Consider the following 19,605-nt stretch of genomic DNA (forward strand, 5'->3'; position numbering starts at 1 on the left):
GCACACAGCGGGCAGGACCGGCTGCTTCGTTACAAAGCACACAGCGGGCAGGACCGGCTGCTTCGTTACAAAGCACACAGCGGGCAGGACCGGCTGCTTCGTTACAAAGCACACAGCGGGCAGGACCGGCTGCTTCGTTACAAAGCACACAGCGGGCAGGACCGGCTGCTTCGTTACAAAGCACACAGCGGGCAGGACCGCACGGGTGGTCCCGAGTGTGCAGCGGCGGTGCGCACTCACATTGCTGGGGCACTGCCCCCACGATTCCCGTCGACTCTTCTCAGCCTGCAAAACGGAAACTGCACTGCACAGTGGCTCCCACGTCCTCCCGGCCCCTGGCCACTGCCCTGCGCCTGTGTCTATGAATTTGACTCCGCACGTTTTTTTATTGTGGTAAAAACACATGGACAATTTACTATCTTAACCATTTTTAAGTGTACAGTTCAGTAGTGTTGAATACTAGCTTATTTTTTTAAGCCTATCTTTTTAATATTTTATTTTTTATTGATTTCAGAGAGGGAGAGGGATAGATAGAAACATCCATGATGAAAGAGAACCATTGATTAGCTGCCTCCTGCACACCCCACACTGGGCATGTGCTCTGACCTATGACCTGGTTCATAGGTCAATGCTCAGCTACTGAGCCACGCCGGCCGGGCTAGATAGTGGGCCTTTTAACAAAAGCTCAGAAGGAACCCTTTTACCCAGAGCTGACCAAGGAGTGAGTGGGCGTGGTATTTGCACCCGCCTCCCCAGGTCCCTGCCCCAGCAGGGAAGGCTGTGGGGTGCCTCAGGCTGCCAGCATCGGGAACCTGGAACCTGGTGCGACCCTGTCCGAGCACCTGTGCCAGGACATGGGTGCAGTTCAGCCTGCACATGGCCTCTTAGGGGAGGGAGCTGAGGAGGGGCTCTGGCGCCCCCCTCCCCCTGGTGCTGGGTGGCACCTACTGGGCCACGCCTGCTCCTCTGCTTGCCCCAGCACATGCCCTCCCCACAGCAGGCATAACTGGAGGGGGCTTTCCCGAGAACCAGATGTGAGAAGGAAAAGTGGGCTCCACCTCTTAGCACTTGTTAGCATGTTTCAGGGCCAGGGTCACACGTGGGCAGGTGGGCCTGTCGCCTGCCAGGTGCATCAGCAGAAGGGAGGTCCACTCATCTGGGCAAATGTGTCCCGTTAACTAGAGCGGTTCGGAGCTGGCCGGGGGCAGGTCAGCCCTCATGGGCCAGGTGGGCCGCCCGGGGGTAGAAGGAGCAGAGCTGGGACCACAGATTCCAGAGGTTGGTTTATTGTGCAGCTTTCTTCTTCCTCAATGAGATGCCGTAAGCGGGGGCACAATGCATGTCACAGGGCGAGGCAGAGCTGCCAGGCAGGCCGGGGGCTGGGTGTCGGGGAAATCCATTCCTCAGGGCTTGCCCCAGGCGCCCCCAGAAGCAGGCTGTGGGGCAGGGGGTGAGGCTCAGGCACCAGCTGGGGCTGGGAGGGAAGGAAACGCCTCTGCCTCCTGGACAAACATTGGGGCCAAACCCCGTGGCTCGGGGCTCCCTGGCCCCTCACCGCCTCCAGGTCAGCGTCTGGGATTCTCAGGGGCTGGGACAGACACTGCTCAGCTGCTAGGGAGGCAGCGAGAGGCAGCAGGCCCCTTCTCGGCATCCTGATGGAGGGAGAGAGGAGGGGCCCTCCCTTCACCCCCTCCTGCCCTCGTTAGCACTGCTGCTGGGCAGGATCTGTGCCTCCACTGGACCAGCTTGTCTGTGGGAAGAGGCCAACTTCAGGCTGCGGGGAGGACGCCCCCAGCTCTCCTCACATACAGACCACAGGCGCCAGCGGCCCTCACGTCTGGGCGGGGCTGCTGAGGGGGCTCTGCACCCAAGCACACCTCCCTCCCACGTCTGTTCCCCAGGACAGGCTGACTCCCCCCACCCCACAGGTACCCTTCCGCCCCACAGCCCCGCCCCTGTCCTCACTGTCCATCAGGCCCCAGCCTGGCTTTCCTTTTCACAAACTCCCCAAGAAAAGGAAGGAAAACCCTGAATAAACTACAGCAGCAGCAGCAGCTCTGGAGCAAGGACGAGAAGCCAGTGGTGTGTGGAGGGTGGGAGGCGTTTGGGGGGGGCATGGGGAGTGGGTAGATGATGGCATGCAGCACAGGACTCCTTGTGAGGGTGGGGTCCCCATTTCCCCCAGGTGTCTAAGGGACTGGGGGAGGGGTCAGCTGGCCGGGAGGAGGAAGCTGTCTGGACGGGGCCTGTGGTTTCCTGTGTCCTCTGTGGCCCAGCTGGTCACAGGTCACAGGTCACAGGGAGATGAAATCCATGGCCTGCAGGAGAGGCAGGGAGAGCAGCAGCAGCAGCAGCCACGAGGTGTCCTGGGCCAGCAGGCTGACGCCCCTGCACTTGACCAGCTTGTCTGTGGGGAGAGACGGGGAGAGGGCAGAGCAGGCATGAGGAGCAGGCCCAGGCCGCCACCTGCGGGGAGACGGCCCGGCTCCCTGGGGAGACTGGTACCATGAGGCTCTCGGCCGGGACCAGGGCCAACCTGGTCCAGCAGAACCAATCACCTTTCCCATGAGCGGGATCCTGAGTCTGAGCTAACATCATACCCAATCTCTACTAAGCATCCTCACGGGAAAACTGGGGGTGACTAGCCAGTGTTGCTCAGTGGGTAGAGAGTTGGCCTGCAGACTGAAGGGTCCCGGGTTCGATTCCGGTCAAGGGCATGTACCTCGGGTGCAGGCTCCTCCCCCGCCTGGGGCACTGGTCAGGGATCATGCAGGAGGCAACCAATCGATGTGCTTTTCTCACATCGATGTTTCTCTCCGTTTTTCCTTCTCTCTCCCTAAAATCAATGGAAATATCTTCGGGTGAGAATTAACAAAAATACAAACAAACAAAACTGGGTGAGGTGGCTGGGGTCAACCCCGTTTTCCAGGTGGGGAGAGGGAGGACTGTGGAGGCCAAGTCATGGTGGAGGCCTGTCTGACTGACCCCTGACCCTCGCCCATTCTCTGAAGGCAGGGATTCCCAAGGGCGCTGGAAAGGGAGAGGTTAAGGCGCGCCCCTCCTCTGGCCAGCGGAGCACTGCCTGCTCCTGCTCGCCCTGCAGCCTCCCCCGCTCCCGGCCTCGCTAGGGCTGCTCACCTCTCAGCACAGAGATGTTCTTCTGGGAGACGTTGAGCTGGCCGGGGAGGTGGAGCTCGCAGGTGTACAGCCCCTCGTCCCTGGAGCTGAAGCCGGACAGGTAGAGGACCTTGAGGGTGTTTCTGTTGGTGAGGTTGGTACGGGAGCGGTATGTGTGCTCGGGGACCCCCAAGGTGCCTAACAGCACGTGCTTCTTGGAGTCGCGGGTCAGGCTGAACTGGAACTGTATGGGCAGGCTCGTGGAGTTCTCATGGCGGCAGTCCAGGCGCAGGCTCTGGTCCTCCAGGCAGGCCGTCAGGCTGGTCACCTTCTGTCCGCCGGCCACCTGCAAGCCTGCCCCAGAGCGCCCCCTCTGAGCAGGGGGGTCGGGAGGGGTTGGGGGCTGCCCAGCAGGAGGCCTCCCTCCATTCACAGCAGAGGGCCCGCCCAGGAGGGCACAGGGGGTGCCTTCTCAGCCCCCCTCCATGCCCAGCCCTCCCTCAGGCACCCCAGGCTTGGTCCCACCATGTGTCCCAGGCCCAGGACACCCTGGGGAGTTCCCAGTGGAGGTTCCAGCTCCATACGGGGTGGGCTCTGTGAAATGTTTCCCAAATCACCCAGGCCGCCAGGTCAACCAGGGGCCCCCGCTGACTTAGGGCTGAAAAGCACCCTTTCTGCCGGGTCAATGTGGCTCAGCGGTTGCGCTTGGACCCAGGAACCAAGAGGTCATGGGTTCGATTCCCGGTCAGGGCACATGCCCCTGTTGTGGGCTCGATCCCCAGTGTGGGGTGTGTAGGAGGCAGCCGATCCATGATTCTCCTCATTGATGTTTCTATCTCTCTTCCTCTCCCTTCCTCTCTGAAATCAATAAAAATATATTAAAAAAAAAGAAAAAAAAGAAGAAGAGCCCTGACCGGTTTGGCTCAGTGGATAGAGCGTCAGCCTGCAGACTCAAAGGTCCCAGGTTCGATTCTGGTCAGGGGAATGTGCCTTGATTGTGGGCACATCCCCAGTAGGGAGTGTGCAGGAGGCAGCTGATCGATGTTTCTCTCTATACCTATCCCTTCCTCTCCGTAAAAAATCAATAAAATGTATTTGAAAAAAAGAAAAGAAGAAGAGCCCTCCCTCCCGTAGTCATCCCCACCTTCCCCGGCCAGGAGGAAGAAGCTAGCTTTTCAGAGGAAGGAAGCCAGGATGCTGGAACCCCAGCCCAGCCCCTAGCCCAGTACCTGTCAGCAGGAGAGCGATGCTGAGGGCGGGGTTCATGGTGCCGAGAGCTGGGTTCTGGATCTGCGGGTGGGAACAGGGAGTCAGCCAGGAGATGAGGCCGGTGTGCCGTGGGGGCTGGGGGCCCCGGGACACAGGCCATAAAGGCGCTGGCAGGCAATCAAGCCTTCCCGAACCCGTGTCCTACTTCCAGTGGCCGCACCGCTGCGCCCCCCCGCCCCACGCCCTTCCCTCAGGGAGCGCAGGGGGAGGGCGACAGGCCCTGTGATGGTGCGCGCTGGTGCTGAGCATCGCCAGGGCGGCTCTGAGTGATTTTCATTCTACCGCTTCCTTTCCCTTCAGGAAGGCAGGACACTCCTACCTGTAATTGTGGCAAAGTACACAACACACTATTCACCATCTTAACCACTCTAAGTGTACAGCTCAGTAGTGTGAAGTTCATTTACATTGTTGTACAACCGCCTCCAGAACGCTTTAAAAAAAAAATCCTCATCCGAGGACATTTAGAAAGAGGGAGGGAGGGAGGGAGGGAGGGAGGGAGACAAAGATCGGCTGCCTCCTGTATGTGTCCTGACCGGAATGGACCCAGCCGCCTTCCGGTGCCAGGGACTACGCCCTGCCCCAGCCAGGGCTCCAAAACGCTCTTCATCCTGAAACCCTCTTAAAACAGAAACTGCTCATCCGGGGACTTTCTAGTTCGCACTCAGGAGGAAATCCGTGTCCAAACACTTCCTGGCAATGCTCCAAGGGTGTTCAAGGAATGGATGCCTCTGGGCGTCAGCTAACAACATGGGCACGATGCGGGCCCGGCACGATGCTCGTCGCCCTCTTCCTGTGGCTGTGTGGTTGGGTGTGGTTGGGTGTGGTTAGGTGTGGTTGGGTGTGGTTAGGGCTGCGGCTGCGGGCGCCCAGCTAGCACCGCACATGGCTCACAGCTCCGGGCGTTTGCTCGCGGTGTGGGGAGGGCGCGGCTCTCCCGCTGTCGGACTGCAGAGAAACCTAGCGGTTCCCAGATGTCCAGTTCTCCTCGCAGCACTCCTGGGCCTGCTTCAGTGGTCTCGGCCTAGGCTCTCTGCCCTGCCCCCCTTTTTTCTTTGCAACCTTGGCTGGCAAGGCAGGCGCCTCAGAGCAGGCCCCCACACTGGGCACCTGCTCGCCAGGGAGGCCTCAGGAGGGGCCAGTCGCGCAGGGCGCGCGTGGCTCGCAGGGTCGAGGGCCCCGGCGCTGCGCCCTGCGGCTGGCGAGGCTGGGGCCCCGCGGCTGCGGCCACACGCTCTTGGAGCCACGTCGAGAGGGGCCTGTAGGTGCGGTAGGAGAACGGGAGGTGGCATCCGGCTCTGGCTCCTGGACACCGAGCCGTGGAGAGAGGCGCGAGCTTGGGGACCCAGGAGCTGAAGCAGCGGCGAGAACAAGAAGGGAAGGCGGGGTTGGGGCTGCGGGGGTGGGGGGCTGCGGGGGTGGGGGTGGGGGGCTGCAGGGGTGGGGGGCTGCGGGGGTGGGGGTGGGGGGCTGCGGGGGTGGTAGGGCCACAGGGAGGGCTGGCGGGCGGGATGGGGCGCAGCCTGCTCTCACTTCTCCGCGTGGGCTCAGCAGACCAGACCCCGGCGAAGCTCCGCCACCGCCCTCCAGCGCCCACGCCGATTTCTTTCCGTCGTTCAGTCTCTCCCCGCCCCCCACTGAGCTCTCCCTCCGCCCTCGCACCGTTTTCCAGTTCTTTCCTTCCACCCAGCCCCCGCCCGCCCGCGGCCCTGCGGTTCCCCATCCCTCAGGGCAGTTTTCTCCGGTTCACCACCCTCCGTCCCCTTTCCCCAGTTTTAACGCCCTCGCCTCCACCCCACCCTGGCCCTGGCCTTCGCGAGCGCGGCCTGGGACCCTCTGGGTGGAGAGCGGAACCCAAGGTGTCCTTGGGCCCTTCCTCCCGATTCCCCTCCGGCGCCCCGGCTCCAGGAGCCACCGCCCCACCCCCGCGGGCGAAAGCCCGGAGGCCTTCCTGGAGAGGCAGGAGCGGCGGGACCCCGGCCCGCGGGCTGCGCCTGCCCGCGCCCCCTCCGGGGAAGCCGACCCTCCCCACCTCCCCGGGCGCTGCGCTGCGCAGCTCCTTCCCGGGGCGCAGGCCGCCTCTCCCAGCCTCGCCTCGGGCTGCGGGGGCTCGCGCGGCACGTGCCCAGCCCCGCACCGGGGGCCCAGCCCCGCACCGGGGGCCACCCAGGGTCGGCGCCCACCTGCTCCCCGTCCGCCGCCGCTGCCGCCGGCCTCCTGCTCTGCGCGCGGGAGACGCCGCCTGGCTGCTGCGCGCGCCCGGGGGCCGCAGCTCTCTCCGGGGCGGGAGGAGGGGCGGAGGGCGGCCAATCAGAGGCCGAGGCAGCGGGATGGGGGGCGGCGGCGGCGGGCGCGGGGGCCTCACCGCGCGGACGGGCCTGACGGGGGCCAGGCTGGGAGCACAGGCCCCGCTCAGGGCGCCACGGCGACGGCTCCCCTTTCCTGCGTCCCCCCTCTCTCCAGCCGGGCTCCGAACCTACCGAGCTGTGAGGGGCGGAGGTCCCCTTGGGCAATGGCCTCACCTTGTTTCCTTTTCCGGCCGAGCTCACCTGCTAGGGAGGCTCCAGGAGAGGGTTTGGAGTTGAAATCTGACAGGCTTTTCCAAAGGAAGATGGTAGGGTGTTTCCCACCCTGGAGCGGCCCTTGGGGAGCAGGGCAGCACTGCACCCCGTTTTTCCAGGTCCCAGCCCCCCCCTCCCCCATCCTACCACCCAGCCTTCAGGGGCTGTCTCCTCTGGGCACCTCCCAGTTCCTGGGCTGGCAGCTCCCTGCGCAGGGAGCTAGAAGGCTCCGGCCCGCCCCCCCCGCCCCCCCCAAGTCCCTGAGTCCCGTGTGTGCGTGGTCTCCAGACCAGGGCAGGAGTGCTGTTCTCCACCAAGCACCGTGCTGGGCATCCCACCGGTGCCCACGACCTCCTTCCCCCACCCCCAATAGTCTGCTGGGTTCACCCCATTTCATGGCTAGGAAGTGGGAGAGTTGTCAGTCTGCCTGGGCTGGCGAACCCCAATCCTCAAGGCCCAGCCTAGTGGGGGGAACACTGGAGCTGCGGGCAGGGGAGGAGCTGGGCCAACTGGAAAGGAACCGCAGGGGGGGCTTTCCACCTCCCTATCCGCCGGTCCGCTGTCCCCAGCAGCTCTTGGTGCTTTTCCTTAAGAAATCCTCACGGAGGGCACTGTCCCGTTGGTTTCAGGGAGAGCGGAAGAGAGGGAGAGCTAGAGAGAAACATCGATGTGAGAGAAACACATCAATTGGTTGCCTCCTGCACGCCCCTGACCAGGGCCGGGTTCGGGGAAGAACCTGCAACCTGAGGTAAGTGCCCTTGACTGGAACCGAACCCCGGACCCTTTGGCCCGCAGGCGCCGCTCTATCCACTGAGCCACACTGGTGAGGGCTGGGCTTTTTTACAGCCCGCGCTGACCACTTGTCTCTGCCCACAGGTGAGGGGGCTTTTTGAAGGAAGGGTCCTTTTATTTCTTTGCGTTCTCATGGCCACTTTGTGAACTCTGGCTAGGACATCCCGTGGGCCTGGCCTTCCCGCCACCGGCCTGCCTCCTGCTCTTCTGTTTCTCCGTAGCCGGGGGCCGCTCCCTGGCTGCAGCGCCCATTACTGTAAATGGCCCTGCTGGACGCCGGCCCTGGGCTGGCAAGCGGGACGCTCTCCTCTCCCCCCCGGAGGTTAGACAGCCTCCGGCACTCAGAGTGACAGCGCTCTAGCCTCATGGAGTCCAACCTGGGCCACACGCTCTGGTGAACAACAGGAGCTCTGGGGGCGATGAATGCCGCTACCCTGTCCCCTCGTCTCTCCCTCATGTCTCAGTAGAGCTGCCTGAGTCTGCACTTCTCACAGCAGCTTGGGGGCTGGCGACCGCAGGGCACTAGTTCTCTCTCCTTTTTTAAAACACACACTGAGTGGCCAGATTATGATGATGTCTGAACACATAATAATCTGGCCACTCAGTATCTATTCTATATGATAAAAGGCTAATATGCAAATTGTCCCCTCGACCAAGAGTTCAACCAGCAGGCAGGCCGGCCAACCACCCATGTCCCCTCCCCCTGGCCAGGCTGGACCCCATTCATGCATGAATTCATGCACCGGGCCTCATGTACACACACACACACACACACACACACACACACACACACACTGAGTGGCCAGATTATTATGCATTCAGAGATCATAATAATCTGGCCACACAGTGTATATTTGCATTGATTTCAGAGAGGAAAGGAGAGTGGGAGAGAGAAACATCAATGATGAGAGAGAATCAGGATTGGCTGCCTCCTACACGCCCCCTACTGGGGATCCATCCTGCAACCCAGGGATGTGCCCTGATTGGGAATCAAACCCTGACCTGGTTCATAGTTGCTCAACCACTGAGCCACAGGCCGGGCTAAGAGCATTCCCTTCACATGTGCGCACACGCACACACACAGATAGGAGCTGGAGACAGTTCCTTTTTTTCCTGTGGCAGGACATGGGCTTCCCAGAGGCCCATTAACTACAAAAGCTATCTGGGCTCGGATGGGGCTCGGATGGGGCTCAGATGGGGCTTGGATGGGGCTCGGATCGGGCTCCGATGGGCTGAGACCCCATGCACCGTTTTCCGCTCCACAGCCCCCTCTCTGAGTGTTGCTGGGTGGAAGGCCTGGCTGTGCTATTTTGATAAGTTCTGAGAACCTGGCCTACATTCTGGGTCCCCAAGCACTGGCCTCCAGACAGGGAGGGGAGTGGGGACTCTGAGGGAGAGGCAGTCATGTGTCCGCGAGAGCGAGGTCTCCATCTGGATCGCGTTAATGGCTCAAAGGAGACGACCTGGGAGCACAGGGTGGTGCAGGAGAGAAGATGTAGAAACTCCCATTTACTAACGGGACGGGGGCAGATGCTAAAAGCAGGCAGGGTTAAAGGTGCCAACCCAAGGCAGACTTTCCTGGCAGACCGTGGCTGTTTATTGACCCCTAGATCTTTCTTCTCCCACCATCTGCGGTGCTCCAGCTAGAGGGACCTGGGCTCAGACCTCTCAAATGCTGGCTCCTTTAGGGTGACTCAGGGATACGACCTGTTATTCCCTCTTCCCATTTACTGATTTAAGCAGAATCTATAATAATAAAAGGGTAATGTGCTAATTAGACCGGACGTCCTTCTGGACGAAGCCGGGCCTGTGAGGGAAGCCCGGGTCCTGGTGCCCGAGAGAAGCTGGTGTGGCAGCGGGGGAAGGGAGGCCGACTCTTGCACAGATTTCGTGCATCGGCCTCTGGTGTTCTTTATAAAACCACAGAGGTGACAAGCCGTCCCATCGTTCTGTTTCTTGTTTATTTTTTAAAATATATTTTTATTGATTTCAGAGAGTAAGGAAGAGGGAGAGAGAAATAGGAACATCAGTGCTGAGAGGGAATCATTGATTGGCTGCCTCCTGTGTGCCCCACACTGGGGACTGAGCCCAGAATGTGGGTTGTGCCCTGACTGGAATTTGAACTGTGACCTTCTAGGACCTAGGAGTGGTCGGCAAACTCATCAGTCAACAGAGCCAAATATCAACAGGACAACGATTGAAATGTCTTTTGAGAGCCGAATTTTTTAAACTTAAACTTCTTCTAATGCCACTTCTTCAAAATAGACTCGCCCAGGCCGTGGTATTTTGTGGAAGAGCCACACTAAGGGGCCAAAGAGCCGCATGTGGCTCATGAGCCACAGTTTGTTGATCACAGTTCTAGGTCATAGGTTTCAGAAGCTCAACCACTGAGCCACGCTGGCTGGGCGTCCCATCATTTTAGAGCAGGAAATCGGCGCCTAAGAAGGCGAGTGATTTGTCCAAGGCCAGACAAACACTTCGGAGCTCTGCCGGGGAGAGCTCGATCCCCGTTCCCCTGACTCACAGACACTGCTCTCCACGGCTCCCGGGGGTGGGGGGGTCCCTGGTTCTCGGTGAACTGGGAAGCACAGGACAACGTGGGACAGTCTGCACAGGGCTGTCGGGCGCTGCCTGTGGGATAACCTCTTCTTCACTTTGTCGACGCGGGAGGCACCCCCATTCTAGGGGCTGGGAGATGGCTAAACCTCTGGCATCTGACACTGCACAGGTAAGAGCAATAGCAATTTATGAGTCACATGTATGCACAGCCCAGAGGAGGGCACTGCATGCCATGTAGGGCCATCCAGGAGTCCCGCTTGGGAACCCAGTGAACACCCAGGAGCCGGGAAGCAGGCTTTGTCATATCAAGCAGCTGGGCTGGCCCTGTGTCCCATGGGGGGTGGGAAGGACTTGTTTGAGTGATCTGTGGCCTGGAAGGGAATGCAGCCCGAGTCTGAGGGATAATCAGGAGCTATGCCTGGTCCCGAGTAAGGAGAATGTGTGGTCAGGTCCCGTGAAGTCCTCCCAGTCTCACCAGGTGTCAGGACAGCACATACTATTGAACCCTAGTTTTGGGCTAATGGAGGCCACATACTTCCCCTTCCTAAGGCCTCTATTTTCAGTCTAAGGTGATACCTTTCTGCTCTTGTGAAGGGGTGGCCGATGGTCTGTGGCCTAGCTAGGCAGAAAGAGAAAATTGATAACTTTCTGTTGAGCCTCAAACTTGTTTGGAAATGTGACTAGTCTATAAAACTTAAAAAGTATATCTGTCTTGGAACCTGCTCTACACTCTTCTGGCTCTCCTAATCTCTAGTTGAAGTCAACGTCCGAGTGAGGCCACTCCCTGAAGAACTGCATGGCTGGCTGGAGAGCAGGACAAACATAGATGATATTTCTTAGAGCGCAGGGCTAAGGGCAAGAGGACAGAGCCCTGATGGAGATAGAAATGTCAACATTTGATTTAAAGAAGCCTGCTACTTTATTGCTGGGTCACGAGGCAGTGCCATTTTTAACTTTTTTGAGGAACCTCCATACTGTTTTCCACAGTGGCTGCACCAATCTGCATTCCCACCAATGGTGCCCAAGGGTTCCTTTTCCCCACATCCTCACCAACACTTGTTGCTGATTTATTGATGATAGCCATTTTGACAGGTGTGAGACCTTAATGTGGTTTTAATATGCATTTATCTGATGATCCGTGATATTGAGCATCATTTCACATGTCTATTGGCCGTCTGCATGTCCTCTTTGGAGAAGGGTCTATTCAGAACCTCTACCCACATTTTTGTAGCGAGCGCTTGGGAGAGCACCTGAGCAAAGGTTGTCGGCTGAGTCCAGTGGCGTCGGCAAAGCCATGTCTTGGAAACATACCTCACCAAAGGCAGAAATGTTGTCAGTCCTGACCTATCGCTCAGGTGTCATTATCTAAGTTCAGCCAGGCACCAGGGGCAGACACAATTATCCGGGCTCAGTAAGGCCTGACAATTATGAGAAGCCACAAGAATGAAGAATTGCAGCTTGATCTTTAAGCATGATTTCACATAATTTCCTTTGTCTTAAACTCTAGTAAAACTTCCTGGTATCATGCTGTATATAATAAACACGCTGCACTAGCTCTGGGTCACTGTCTCTCCATCTAAGAACAGTGTCCCACCTGGTCCCAGCTTTCCCTACTGTGTCTGTGTCTGTCTCTTTCTTTTTCTCAATCCCAGTTGCCCCTACTCAGGACTTGTTTGCTCTCTAGCCATGCTAGTCATGGCTGGAGAACCCCCATATCTGGCGCCCAGACCAGGAGCTGAGTACAGGGGAACTCTAAGCAATAAAAGGCGAGGGGACGTCTCCAAGCTGCGCATGCAACGAATTCAAGAAGTAATGTAAGGAGCGGATTGAAATAGCTGTGTGTAAAACATGGGAAATTCAGGGTCTCAGGAAAGAGACCTCTATTCTCAAATGCTTAAGACAATGCTTAAAGCTAGAGGATGCTCTGTTAAGCGTAGTCAAATTCTTGACTTCTTAAATATTGTTAATGAAACTCGCCCTTGGTTTCCTGAAGAGGGAACTGTGAACTTATAGGCCTGGGAAAAGGTTGGAAAGCAGTTGCGTGACCGATACACAGCAGAAGGTCCAGAAAAATTCCTATTCCTACATTCACACTATTGTCTCTTAATTTGTGACGGCTCGATCTGGCGCAGGAGAGTGTAAGACCGTCTAAGCAGGCTGTTGCCATGGCTTTACACCTACAGTAGAGGGGTGCGCATCTCTAAAAACATCACCACCCCCTCTGCTCCACCTCCTCCTTTGTTCCTTGCTCCTGCAACCTCAGTCAAGAGCCTGCCTGATAAAGTTTTACCTCCTAATTATGAGTGGGAGCTAGAGTTTGAGGTGGAGCAGGACAAGCATCACTGTGAGCGGGATGACTCAGATAATGAGAAAAGCTTTACTTGCAGCCACCCAGCTGGATGCAGGTGCTCAGCCAAAAGTGAAAGTGACTTCATATTTCACTTTGCTGGAGGCTCAAGCTACTTGTAGTGGACTGAACCTCATCGAAGGGATTGAAGGAATTTTCCAGCAGCTGCCTTCTTTCTCTCCCTCCCAGGCCACCAGAAACTCTTAGCTAGTAAGATTTCTGTCTGTATGTCTGTAATGTAATTTTGGCTTTCTGACTTTTAGGGACTTTAATTTGCTCTTCTCTGGTTTATGATTTTGCTGTGCTGGGTTGAAATTTTAAAATTCTAAGATTAATTTGAAAGTGTAAAATTTGTGAAGGTTGCAACCCAGGAAACTTGAAACAAAGGCCAGCTAATTCCAAGCCTGCCTGTGATTAACAAACCATTATCTTCTCCACCTGAGGCAAATGGAAAAAATAAAAATAAACTGAGGTTTCAATTTCCAGGCAAGGCAGAATGAGAGGCAGTACTTGCCGAATTTGACAGGGCGGAGAAATTTGCAAAGGCCCTCCCCCCCCCCCCCCCCCCCCCCGCAGCATCACATCCATTAAACATCCAGTTGGCAGTGTCGGTATTAATGGGGACCGGGACTGGGGACCAGGTGGTCTGCGCCTGCCTGTGAAGTCACAAACCCACACAGGCCAGCCGAGGTGGGACTAAGGCTGACCTTGGGGGCACGGCAGCAAGGGAAGGGCAGGCGGTAGGTGTGTCCTCCCAGCGTTTTCTCTACAATTCAAGGTATACTATGGAATTATTAAAATATAACAATTTATTAGCCAGATTGAAAAGGATTAATTTTGTGGTCAAGACCAAATTTTTAATGTTAAAACTGGTTTAAGTTTTAATAATCTTTAAATTATGTATATTTGACAGCTTTTCTGAATGTAATATTTCAAGAATTTAACTGAGAGACAGCTTTGTGACAAGCCAAGGGCCCTGAGGTGACACAAAGATCTACTCTCTCCCTAAAAGAAATATTTTTGAACTAAATTAGACCAACACAATATACTTGAAATTACGTAAGGAAGTAAGCTATACAGGCTAGGTTGGACAACAAGATTTATGCTTCCATGATAAGGGTGGCTCCTGGGTCCCAGGGGCATAGGATTCCCAGCCAGATTAGCATGTCCTTGCTTTGAACAGAAAGGGCAATCATGGTTAAGAAAATGCTTTAGGTAATAATTGGCTTTAAAATCTCAAAGTTGTTAAGATATAATAAATAAATGTAATTAAAATGAAGAATTTGTGATAAAGCTTTCTTCTTTTTCCATTTTTTTATTAAGGTATTATATGTGTACATATCTTACCATTGCCCGTCCCCCACTCCCATACATGCCCTCACCCCCCAGTGTTTTGCATCCATTGGTTATGTTTATATGCATGCATATAAGTCCTTCGGTTGATCTCTTATCTCCCCCACCTCTCCCTAACCTTCTCCCTGTAATTTGACAGTCTGTTTGATGCTTTACTTCCTCTGTAGCTATCATTTTGTTCATCAGTTTATAATGTTCTTTATTTTCCATAAATGAGTGAGATCATGTGGTATTTTTCTTTCATTGACTGGCTTATTTCACTCAGCATAATGTTCGCCAATTCCATCCAGGTTGCTGCAAATGGTAAGAATTCCTTCTTTTTTATGGCAGCATAGTATTCCATTGTGTAGATGTACTACAGTTTTCTGATCCAGTCATCTACTGACAGGCACCTAGGCTGTTTCCAAATCTTAGCTATTGTAAATTGTGCTGCTATGAACATAGGGGTGCATATATCCTTTCTTATTGGTGTTTCCAGTTTCTTAGGATATATTCCTAGGAGTGGGATTACTGGGTCAAATGGGAGTTCCATTTTTATTTTTTTGAGGAAACTCCATATTGTCTTCCACAGTGGCTGCACCAGTCTGCATTCCCACCAGCAGTGCACGAGGGTTCCTTTTTCTCCGCATCCTCGCCAGCACTTGTTGTTTGTTGATTTGTTGATAATAGCCATTCTGACAGGCTTGAGATGGTGATAAAGCTTTTCAGTAATAATGATAAATATGTTAATAATAAAAGTCTAGTCACTCAAGAGGAGACTGACTGTATTCTCTGTTGGAGGAAAGGGCCAGTTGCCCTTCTCCCTGTAAAAGTAGAGAAGCCACAGCAGTAACTGTAGCTGTTATCTCTAAGGAAAAATGTGTTTTCCGATGGTCTTAGGCTCTATAGCAGCGGTTCTCAACCTGTGGGTCGTGACCTGTGAGAACCGCTAGCAGGGTCACCTAAGACCATCGGAAAACACAGATATTTACATTATGATTCATTAACAGTAGCAAAATGACAGTTATGAAGTAGCAACGAAAATAATTTTATGGTTGGGGGTCACCACGACACGAGGAACTGTATTAAAGAGTCGTGGCATTAGAAAGGTTGAGAACCACTGATCTAAAGTTTTTTAAAATAACATAAAAATACTGAAATATTGATTGCTAGACAAGTTTTAATTCACCTGCTCTTAGTTTTTATTACAGAAGGTTTCTTGTACTTTATTGAATGTATATTTTCTTAAAAGTAAGAATGCCTTTCAAGTATGTTCATAAATGTTAATCTAAGAAATGCTGGCTGCTTACTTTTTGGTAATCACTGAAAAATTAAGGTTTAAAGAAAAAAGAAAAAAAAGGTCTGTACAAGTTGCTGAAGGTATGACAGAAAGAAAGAATATTAGAGTAGATATACTTAATGGAGGGTCTTAGGCATGGTTATGCATTTTGAAGGGAAAAGAAGGTGGTTTCTAAAGGTGGTTATTTCTGAAAGTTGTGGGAATGTTTCTGAAAGTTGTAAGAATGCCTGAGGAAGTTTGTAGAAAGGAATGTTAAAAGGAAATTGATTAAATGGCACAGGCCTCACATGCCCTGAATCAAAATGCCTCTGCCTTGCACAAGGGAATTTCATATTTCCCAAGAGCAGGCTTGCCAAGTCATTAAGCAATGCCCCAGTGTGTTATTCACCTCTCTGTGCCAGCATTAGGGGTAAGTCCCCGAGGACGTAAACCTAATTAAATCTGGCAGATGGATATCACTTATGTCCCTGAATTTGGCAGATTTCAGTGGATCCATGTCTCTGTGGACACATGCTCACCCTTCGTTTTCGCTACTCCCCAAACAGGGGAAAGCACCAAGCATGTAATTAACCACTGCCTAGCGGCTTTCCAGTCATGGGACGGCCCCTAGAGATAAAAACAGATAATGGACCTGCTTATACTAGCTCCTCCTTTCAGCAGTTTTGCAAGCAATACCAAATAATACATAAACCAGGAATTCCCTATAATCCCCAAAGATAGGCAATTGTAGAAAGAGCCAATCGGACCTTGAAGACTCACTTACAAAAACAAAAAGGGGGAGATGGGTGTTATCCTACTGTACACACTCAGTTAAATCATGCCCTTTACTTGAAATTTTTAAAATTGTGACAATGAGGGTCACACAGCAGCCTAGAGGCACCAAGCTCCTGGTGCTGTGGCATCTGCCGGTATGGCGCGATGGAAGGATTTACAAACAGTGGAGAGGGCTGGATCCAGTAATGATGTGGAGAAGAGGCCACATTTGTATCTTTCCAGAAGGCACTTCTAACCCCATCTGGGTGCCAGAGCGAGTGGTGCGTCACGACCATGGACCTGGGAGAACAGCTCATCCCGCTGTTCAAGAAGCTGAAGATCACATCCCCGTGATGATGCCAGCTCAGCCACCAGCCCCAAAGAAAGAGGAGAGCAGAAGGCAGGTGACCAAGGCCCCCCGAGAAGCTAGTGTCCCCACTTGGGGTCAACTGAAGAAGCTGACCATCGATGCTCAGCAAGTGGTAAAAGAACAGGGGGTTCAGGTAACCCCCTCCAGCCTTTTTGTTGCTGTGCTGGCACTTGTCAGCTGCCAGGTAAGTACGGCTGCAGAGAAACTTACTGGATATATGTTCCAGACCCCCGTGTGGTCAATCCAGCCACCTGGACCAGGGAATCAATAATAGTGTTTACTAACAACACCAATATGGTCGGGGAAGCTCTGACAAGCACATAACTCCTTCTTCCCATGGTAATTATACATATAATGGCTTTAGTGGGGAGCTCCCTATTTGCTTATCTAAAAAGGGGACTTCAGGATGTTTGCGGCTTGGCCAAGAAAATCAGACATCCTAGGGGGGTGCAAGCATTGCTAACGTCGCAGGCCCCTGGGATTTGGGAAAATATCTTCAGACAGTTACTAAACTGGGGTTTCCTAAGGCCACCCGATGGCTGTCTGATAAGCATCCCCGCCCCCTTACTGTCCTAACAGCACCACTACTGAGCTGGGAGCATTTCCTCAATGGCAAGATTGTGCCACCCTGTACCAGTGAGACATAATATTCCTGGCTCTGACTTGTATGTATTGGATTGGTCTCACAGGCTTGATGCTAAACGTCCCCATCATGAGCCTATGTCACCAGGAGGGTTTGTGGGTAACACCCTGACCACGGAAATAGGAGGTTTGCAGAAAGATCTTTGGTGTCTAGCCGCTGCCCTTGACTTTCTTAATTTTACTGGCTCTTCCTTAGCTGATATTAAAGGAGCGTGTTCATTGAACCCTTGCTATGGCTTACGAGCCTGGGTCCAGCCCCGTATGTATTGGTGACTGGAAATGTGAACATCATCAGATTTGGCACCCATTATGCTGTCCAATGCCATCACTGTAACCTTACCAGCTGTGTTTCCAGGCTGAATGAAGATATGTTAATTTTAAAGTAACCCTTTTTTTATTATGCTTCCTACCGACATAGCAGGAAAATGGTATCATGAAACGGGCCTCCAGGTGTTGCAGGAACTACACAATCATCTATCCCAGGAAAGCGTGCTTTGGGACTTACTATTTTTGGTCTTGTTACCCTAGTTACTGTTATTGCATCTGCTGTGACTGCGTTTCTTGCATTAACCCAAAGCATCCAGAATGCAAAGTTTGTTAATGAATTGGCTCAGAACACCTCAGCTACACTTCATGATCAAGAAGATATAGACAAAAGGCTAGAAACAAAGCTACTAGTAAATGCTTTGGAATCTGTAGTAATAGGACTAGGCAATCAATTAGAAAGTGTCAAGATTAGACAGCACCTGCAATGCCTTGCTGCTTTTACATATATTTGTGTGATTTCAGCCTGCTATAACAGTTCTCTATGGGACTGGAGTAAAATAAAAATGCACCTACAGGGAATATGGCATCATAATAATATCAGTATAGACATAGTGTGGCTACACAAGCATGTTCAAGCCATTCAAAATAGACATGATGAGATTATATCTCCTGTGAAGCTGGGAAAAAAATTGCTGGATGACTTAAAAGGGTTTAATCCATGGAATATGTTAAAACACACATTAGGTGCCTGGTACCTAATAGGATTCCTTTGTGTACCACTAATATTATTCTGCTTTCTTTCAGTCAGCAGCAAGCTCCTGTGATCCCAAGTCTGAAGGCTCCAATTAGATGTCCATAAGCTGCATTAAAAAAATAAAAAGGGGGGAGATGTAGAGAGTGCCTGGGAGAGCACCTGAGCAAAGGTCATCGGCTGAATCCAGTGGCGTCGGCAAAGCCATGTCTTGGAAACATACCTCACCAAAGGCAGAAATGTTGTCAGTCCTGACCTATCGCTCAGGTGTCATTATCTAAGTTCAGCCAGGCACCAGGGGCAGACACAATTATCCGGGCTCAGTAAGGCCTGACAATTATGAGAAGCCACAAGAATGAAGAATTGCAGCTTGATCTTTAAGCATGATTTCACATAATTTCCTTTGTCTTAAACTCTAGTAAAACTTCCTGGTATCATGCTGTATATAATAAACACGCTGCACTAGCTCTGGGTCACTGTCTCTCCATCTAAGAACAGTGTCCCACCTGGTCCCAGCTTTCCCTACTGTGTCTGTGTCTGTCTCTTTCTTTTTCTCAATCCCAGTCGCCCCTACTCAGGACTCATTTGCTCTCTAGCCATGCTGGTCGAGGCTGGAGGACCCCCCCCCCCACACATTTTAATTGGATTCTTTGTTTCACTTTATTCATGAATGTTTAATTAAATCATAGAGCACAGTCAGCCTTCAAAGGCTTGTCCAATGAGGGAGACAGAAATGGTACATGGAGAATTAGAAAACAGTAGTGTAGGAGCAGAGGTAAAGATGTGTATAGAGCATTGTGGGAGCCCCAATGGGGCGGGGGGAGGGGGGAGAGGTGACTGGTGACCCAGCCTGTCAGAGAGCTTTCTTGGAGGACTTGGAGCATGAAAGGGAGTCTTTGAAGATGAAAGGGAGTTGCTCGGGGTGGTAGATCGTTACACTAAATGATCCCCAATGCACCTTGGTATCCAGGCCCTTTGTGTAATCCCTCCACATTGCTTCTGGGCTTGGCCATGGGCTTTCTTGGGCCAGTGGGCTCTCAGCAAATATGATCCAAGCAGAAATTCCATAGTGTTTGTACCATGGGACTTGCCTTCTTGGAAGTCAGTTGTCCTGTGAGGAGATATGAGCTAGCCACATGGAGAACAGAGGAGCCTCCATTTCTACCAACTATCATTTAAAAAAAATATTTTATTGATTTCAGAGAGGAAGGGAGAGAGATAGAAACATCAATGATGAGAGAGAATCATTGATTGGCTGCCTCCTGCACGCCCTCTATGGCGGGGTGGGGGTGGGGGGGATTGAGCCCGCAACCCCCGGCATGTGCCCTTGGCCTGAATCAAACCTGGGACCCTTTAGTCCACAGGCCAATGCTCTATCCACTGAGCAAAACTGGCTAGGGCCACCATTTAAAATCTGCTAGTCCCCAGCTCATCTGCCACATGGTCACAAAAGCATGCATAATCCCAACAGACACCACCTAGGACAGAAATGGACTATCCCCGATACACTTACTATGGCGATTCTAAAACCGGATCCAAGTTTGTGTC

The 19,605-nt window shown here is 53.2% G+C and overlaps 1 protein-coding gene across 1 annotated transcript; it reads right to left on the reverse strand.

Moving 5' to 3' along the window:
- Nucleotides 1-1,279: 1,279 nt before the first annotated feature.
- THY1 (Thy-1 cell surface antigen) lies at nt 1,280-6,786 on the reverse strand. Its single transcript, XM_079788979.1, has 4 exons — nt 6,567-6,786; nt 4,347-4,407; nt 3,139-3,471; nt 1,280-2,407 (listed from the first exon to the last, which is right to left on the reverse strand). The coding sequence occupies exons 2-4, from the start codon at nt 4,381-4,383 to the stop codon at nt 2,295-2,297; spliced, it is 483 nt and encodes a 160-aa protein (XP_079645105.1). The 5' UTR covers nt 4,384-4,407; nt 6,567-6,786; the 3' UTR covers nt 1,280-2,294.
- Nucleotides 6,787-19,605: the final 12,819 nt, after the last annotated feature.

This window comes from Cnephaeus nilssonii (assembly GCF_951640355.1).
Source record: "Cnephaeus nilssonii genome assembly, chromosome: 13".
NCBI lineage: Eukaryota > Metazoa > Chordata > Mammalia > Chiroptera > Vespertilionidae > Cnephaeus > Cnephaeus nilssonii.

Bases quoted from the DNA above. Each gene is read 5' to 3' on its own strand.
- THY1 (XM_079788979.1), bottom strand. From the start codon at position 4,383: ATGAACCCCGCCCTCAGCATCGCTCTCCTGCTGACAG. The intron at 3,472-4,346 runs GTACTGGGCTAG...GCTCTGGGGCAG, and splicing joins CATCGCTCTCCTGCTGACAG to GCTTGCAGGTGGCCGGCGGA. The intron at 2,408-3,138 runs GTGAGCAGCCCT...CTCTCCCCACAG, and splicing joins GAACATCTCTGTGCTGAGAG to ACAAGCTGGTCAAGTGCAGG.